We start from the raw sequence: 6,797 nt of genomic DNA on the forward strand, positions 1-6,797 counted from the left end.
TCAGTTCCCCACGCTAATTCACTTCAAAGACTTATTAAGTGATTATATCCATCAAAAGCTCAGCTTTGAGAACAGATTTCTCTCCCTCTCTCTTTTATGTTGACAGTCACGTGGAGAAGTTTTTTAAGTCTTCTCTGGTATCAAGGATTATTATGTTTAAAGCTCAACTATTTTAGGTGAATTCGATCATTGCACATGCTCAAATCCTCACAAAATCGATTTATTTTTCACTTCCTGTAATCTTCCCCTTTGCAGCATGTTCCAACATCTTCCCTGATGGAACGCCTTTATATGTGTAAGCCAGACATAATCACATAACAAATTAGAAGTGATCTAGTACACAAACATCTATTGATATATCATTATATCAAACCTTAAATCAACTGAATCACCCCACAAAATCAGCAACACTAGCAGTTATTCCTAACTAAATCATCAATACAGACGAATATAAGCAACTCAATGAAGTGCTATCTAACAAAAACAAGTTGAAAGGCAAAGAGTTCCAGCAAACTAACAAAGCAATCTGGCAAACGAAGACTGTAATCTGTAAGTAAAATCTATTTTGCATTCGGTATATATGAGTTTTAGAAAGTTTTCCGCATAAAAGGAAGATGGTATACCCAAACCAAACTATGGTATAACCACAATTTCTGGGAAACAAACAATGACTCTGGCCATTCGTTGAGTAGACAAAAAGAAGAGGCAAACGTTCATCGTAAGTGAATGAACTGCATTAAAAACCACTACCACAACAGCTTTAAGAAAATTATAAATAGATCACATTTTTCCTGTTTTAAGACTGAGCCCAATCTCCATAGATATCTACTTCCACTGGTTCAGTGAAATTATTGTACCAGCAGATCACCTTCTCATCCAACGCCTGGATGTATATATCTTTGTCTGCAGCTTTAATAACCTGGCCACACTCAAAATCAAGGCCAGTCAATCATCCAAACTAAAATCACACCTGAGACAGGACCAAACAGCAACCACCTAAACCATTGTCCCATCATACTTCACTACAACTTCCATATACAAGCAGCAAAAACTCCTGAAATCAGTTGAAGAGAAACAATTCAAATTTTAAAAAGTTCATACACGAACAATGAGAAGAAAATATGAACAGTCGGGGGAAAAGAAATTTTGCCCAAAAAAGCGCATATGCAGACAGAATTATAAAGTGATATCGGAAACCCTAAATAAATAAAAACCTTGTAACAGGAAAATCCACATACCTTTAGCTGAAATTGAATCCACCAGATGGGACAGTGGGCGCCTCACCACCTCCAAATTGAAAACCAGGCTGAGAAGCCTCATCAGGTGGCATTGTCTCATCCTCCTCATCCAACCAATATGTCTCGAGAATCTTCACAGCCTTCTCATAAATCTCATTGTTGTCATGTGACTGCAAATTCTCAATTTTTTCTAGCCCCTCAGCATCATCTATCATTTGAGAAAACAGATTTATCCCTCCAGTATTTCCCAAATTCTTATCTGCCTCTCCCACTTTCAAAATGTTTTCAAGGCCTTCTAAACAAACTGTGACAATTCGGGGATCAGGACAAGCGAGGAGATCGCACAAAGGCTTGATGCACCCTTGATTTACAAGATACCTGTCACCACCGGAAACAAACAATGAGAACAAGATCATCTTAAAAACAATGAAAGAGAAAGGGACAACAAGTTTTCATACTTCATTTGCTCATGAGTACCACCAGATGTAGCATTTGAGATTGCCCAGGCAGCCTCTTTCTTAATTTCAAACTCAGCATTTTGAAGTAGATAAACAAGAGGCCCGATGATGTTAGCCTCAATCACAGCCTGAAATATTTAATTAACATATAGTGACAATAAATTATTTTATATAAAAACTTTCGCATATCTTAATTGGAAAATTAAAGTTAAAAAACCGGCCTAAATTAAGAAGACATGAATGTTTAAGTTACCTGAATTTGCTCTTTGTTGCCAGCTGTGATATTTGAGATAGTCCAACAAGCTTCCTTCTTGATGCTCTTTTTATAATTATTACTCAAAAGATTCAAAAGGCAAGGCAATGCTTGATGGTTGATAATGCACTGAGTTGAACAAAAAAAGGAATGTATCACCTTAAAAGACAAAATTGTATTTGAACTTCAAGGATAAATTTGCAATTAATGTTTCTTGCATCAGTTAACCCAGAGTAATAATAAATGATTATTTTCACTAGATACAAGAAATGTCATAAGCAAGAAGAGTAAGCCTAAAAAAATAGCCAACAATGCAACACAGCCAAAGCTATCAGCAAAGGATCCATTTTTTGGAAATAAAAATCAAAAAGACAAAAATTTCTAGTGGCACATCTTCTCTAATGCATTGCATTTTATTTGTTAAGTTTAGTACTCCAAAAAATGCATTTTAAGTAATGGGAAGATGGAAAAAAATAGCTCCACTAAAATTTCACAAGAAAATAGCTATCCGTGAACAATAGTGATGCGCATGCAAATCAAGATCGCATAGCATCTATTTACTAGCTTATGAAAACATAAATGATCTCTTAAGCTTATAGCAATCAAGACAACACAAATTATCCTTCAAAGGATTTCATACCTGAGTTTGCATATCATCCCCAGTAACTATATTACCAACAGTTCGAAGAGCAGGCATGAGCACTGAAGGAGAAGGATGCCTGAAAAAAGGTGCATGAGAGCTCTGATGCACAATAAAATTAAAAAAAAAAAACTCACTGAACAACCAAAGAACTCCATATAAGTAAACTACCACTCACATTAGAAATTCAACTAGACGAGGGCACACACCAGCTTCAATTACAGCTTGAATTTTATCATTAGTACCATCAGAAAGATATGAGAGTGCCCAACATGCATCAGTCAAAACTTCTTCATCATTTGAATGAATGAGACGTGCAAGAGCTGGAAGTGCAGACTTGACCTGTTTAGAAGAACAAACGAAATGACTACTTAGACGATATAGAAACAACAAACCTACAAGGATTTTATATATTAGGAAAAGAGAAATAAATTATAATGCCAGATCCAACCTGATCAAAAGGAGGTGGAGGCTTGCCTCGACAAAAGTTTGAAAGTGTCCAAGTAGCATTTCTGAGCATGGAAAGCTTTGCATTTTCATTCAATTGTGCCAATAGAGGCTGCAAAGCTCCATGTCCAAGAACAAGATCACGGCATCTGGGAGAGTCACCAGCAACATTACCCAATGCCCACACAGCCTGTGAGTTAGAGGACAAGAATAAGAATAAATTGAACACAAACACTTACTTTTTCAATCATCGCTTTGCTAACAGTTTGGTTTATCCACAACAAGCAATAAAATTAAATACCAATATAAAAAAAGGTACTCCAGAAAATATCAAAAAAACAAAATCAAAAGGCGAAAAGCATATTTGAATACCTGCTCACGAACATCATCACTGGCAGAACCAAGAAGTTTTACAAATATTGGCACAGCCCCATGATCAATAACCACCTTTGTGTTTTCCGATGTCCCAGAGGCAATGTTTGTAAGCGCCCAAGCTGCTTCAAACTACAGGAATTAAAAGCAAATTCAAGCCTCTCCATCAATGAGAATACCAATATATTCCAGAAAAAAAAAATTCTAAGAAACCTGGAGTTGAGGAAAGTCCTCCCTCATAAGAAACTCAACAAAACGAGGAACAACACCAGCTTTTATAACCTCCTCAATAGGAGGGCAGCGTTCTGTCAAAAGGTGGAGAAATACAGTTCAATTGTCATAAATTATGAAAGAATTGGTGTACCAAATGTGCATTACAAGGAGCAACTTCTTACCAATTGACAGCAATTTCCGGAACTGAGTTGTTGCCTCAAGCTGTAGATTGCCATCGTCTGTCCAAACACCGGCTACCATGGCTGGTAGATATTCCAACTGCAATCATGCATTCATTATTGCATGAGAACATTCATCAAACCTTGAATGTTCCAAACATTTCAAACCCAAAACTAGGATCAAACACTTAATAGAAAATTAATGAAACCACTATAGCCTTCTTTGCCCAACAAAAAGAGGTTAAAATTTCATTAAAAATAAAATCATACTTTATCCATATTGAATCAAAATTAATACTAACTGTATGATCAAATAACACAAGTTCTACTTAAATAAAAAATAAGTTAAACCATATTAAACATAGAAATAATCGAAATAAAAGAGCTCTAATTCATTAAGGCTAATAGAAATGCGTTGTTATGAATCTGATCACTTCTCAACACCAGAAGAATAAGCTCTAATTTGATCAAAATATTATTATACTTCATCAAATGCTAAATATAATATGTCAAAAGGAGTTCTAATTCAAAGAAAAATTGAATTTATAAATTACCTAAGTTACCTTCTCGATTGCAGAAGCATGAAAGAAAAAAAGTTCCTAATACTTACGTCCTCCACATTTAAGTTAAAATCAATCACAACCAAAATCAAATTAAATCAAGTTACTTAAATCAAAACAAGTTGAAACTTCATAAAAACATTAAAAATTAAAATAAAAAAACAAATGAAACGAGTAATTACAGAACTAGCATTTTTTTATTCAGCAGAATGGGAAGATAATTAATCAGAACAAGCTTTAATTCAATAACGCGAGATCGAACAAGTTTGATTACGAAAGTGACCTTTTTCTCCACAGCAGAAGCGTAACCAGAAGCTGGAAGTTGCTGGTTCTGAAGGCCTTCACGTCGCTTCTTCAGCAAGCTTTCTTCTCTCTTGCTCTTGCGAATCTCCACCATGTTGTCCTCTCTCCTCCGGCGTCCCTCATCCGCGTCTACCGCCACCTTGTAGCGGTTCCGGCGGACCTCCGTTCTCTCGCTCGGCCTCAACGACATGGTTTATTTTTCAATTTAGTAAAAGTTTTAAAACCTAATACGAATCTTGTGAAGCTTGAAGAGAGTGAGAGACGACAGAACTAAAAAAACAAAAGGACTAATTCAGGACCGTGTTGAAGATGGTTGGCGGTGGGTCTGTATTGGAAATGGATCCTGAGATTATTACGTATCTGCCATTCCGTTTAAAGTCGATACGGCGTCGTGCTTTTATTTATTTTATTTAAAGTGGATAATTAAATATAGTTGCCGTATCCAGCAGCTGCCCGCCTGGAATATTAGGTAATCTCAAATGGTTTTACATTTAATTTCTTTAAATTAAAAATAAAATAATATTTAATTAATTAATAACAAATAAAATATTACTCTAATTGAAAAAAAAAAAAAAGATAAAATGTTATATGATTTAGTATGAGAATCTGATGACTGAGCAAGAACCCATGTTCACAACTTTATTTACTTTACTTAAATTGGATCTCTTTGTCATAATTTATAGTTTTTCAAATCGAGGCAAACCTAAGACGGGAGGCCAAAGGACTTATTCCTACCTAAAGATTAATGTCTTTTTAAAGTTTTTTATTTTTTAACTTTGAAAAATTATTTTATTCACTCATACAGTATTAAATTAATTAAATATGTTAGATTTAAAATTTTATTTTATTTTCTCTCTTTATATTCTAAAAAATAACAATTTTTTTCTTATACTGAGTTTTAAAAAATAATATTTTCTCTTATAGGATTTACTCTTCCATCTTAGATAGTTCCTTCGACACCATCTTCGGTGATCTCTCTTTTCTAACGCTTTCTTTCCTTTCGATGATCGCTCTCTCTTCTCATGTCTCCCTCCGACAACAAAAAGAGACTATCATCAGGAGAAAACGCATCAAAAGAGAGAGACCACCAAAGATGATGTTCGAGAAGTCGTCAAAGATTAAAGAGTAAACCCTAGAGAGAAAAATATTATTTTTAAAAATTTAGTTAGACAAAAATTATTACTTTTTATGATTTAATGAAGACAAAAATAAAATTTATTTTTATTTTTAATATTATAAATACAATGATAATTTTATTTTTAAAATTAACAAATTTAATAGCCCATAAATAGGTAAAAAAAAATTTCAAAATTGAAGTATGTGAACTTGAGAAAGCAACCATCACTGGCTGGGATAAGTCCATTGGTCTAAATCTTATTATTGTAAGACTTTGCTTCCACAAACATAACCCAGTTAGGTTTCAAACTTTAATCGAGTAGATTTTCGTGTCACACCTTACAAAGCAACCACTAAAAATTTTGGTACAAAATGAAAGAGAAAGCCCTCAATGCTCCACTAACGGAATCACAAGTTGCACCCACAAATTACGGCTGAAAACTGTTCCCACCCAAGGTATAGTGAAAACACAACTTTACCCTTTAACTTTTAAAAATTTAAATACTCACTTATAAGTAAATTTTTATTAAAATTTTGAATTAAAATCAAAGATAAAATTATCATTTTAATAATAATATTAAAAGTATATATATTTCATTATATTTTCCCTCCATCACCTTCGTGCAAAGTTCTTTAACTTTAAAAAATCATATTTTTTCCTCAACCTGGAGTTTTCATATTTTTCTAATTTTATCCACCCCATAACTTTTAAAAATTATAACTTAACCCTCTTTCTTAAACTTCAGTTTTTAATATCTTTTTAGAATCCTCCTTCATCTAAACTAAGTGGACATCAGTCTTATTTTGTTGCTCTACCCACGAATGACAGAAAATGTTTGATCTTTTCCTCATACGGTATTTTTCCATCACCGATGTCGCCAATAGATAGCTAATGTTGGCTCGATTTAGGTGAAGAAGGATGCCAGAGATAGATGGCAATCGCATGAGCAACTGTACATTCTTTTGTACGAGTATTCATCTACCTATCCTGCTTGGTATTATTAACTTTGGGAGTTAT

The 6,797-nt window shown here is 34.0% G+C and overlaps 1 protein-coding gene across 1 annotated transcript; it reads right to left on the reverse strand.

Annotated features, from left to right (window-relative positions):
- Window positions 1–548: 548 nt before the first annotated feature.
- LOC123220887 (importin subunit alpha-1a-like) lies at window positions 549–5,006 on the reverse strand. The gene is made up of 11 exons (XM_044643484.1): window positions 4,644–5,006; window positions 3,804–3,900; window positions 3,622–3,713; window positions 3,409–3,540; window positions 3,041–3,226; window positions 2,768–2,931; window positions 2,590–2,668; window positions 1,950–2,078; window positions 1,697–1,824; window positions 1,239–1,616; window positions 549–1,054 (listed from the first exon to the last, which is right to left on the reverse strand). The coding sequence occupies exons 1-10, from the start codon at window positions 4,851–4,853 to the stop codon at window positions 1,241–1,243; spliced, it is 1,593 nt and encodes a 530-aa protein (XP_044499419.1). The 5' UTR covers window positions 4,854–5,006; the 3' UTR covers window positions 549–1,054; window positions 1,239–1,240.
- Window positions 5,007–6,797: the final 1,791 nt, after the last annotated feature.

This window comes from Mangifera indica, chromosome 7 (genome assembly GCF_011075055.1).
Source record: "Mangifera indica cultivar Alphonso chromosome 7, CATAS_Mindica_2.1, whole genome shotgun sequence".
NCBI classification, from domain to species: Eukaryota; Viridiplantae; Streptophyta; class Magnoliopsida; order Sapindales; family Anacardiaceae; genus Mangifera; species Mangifera indica.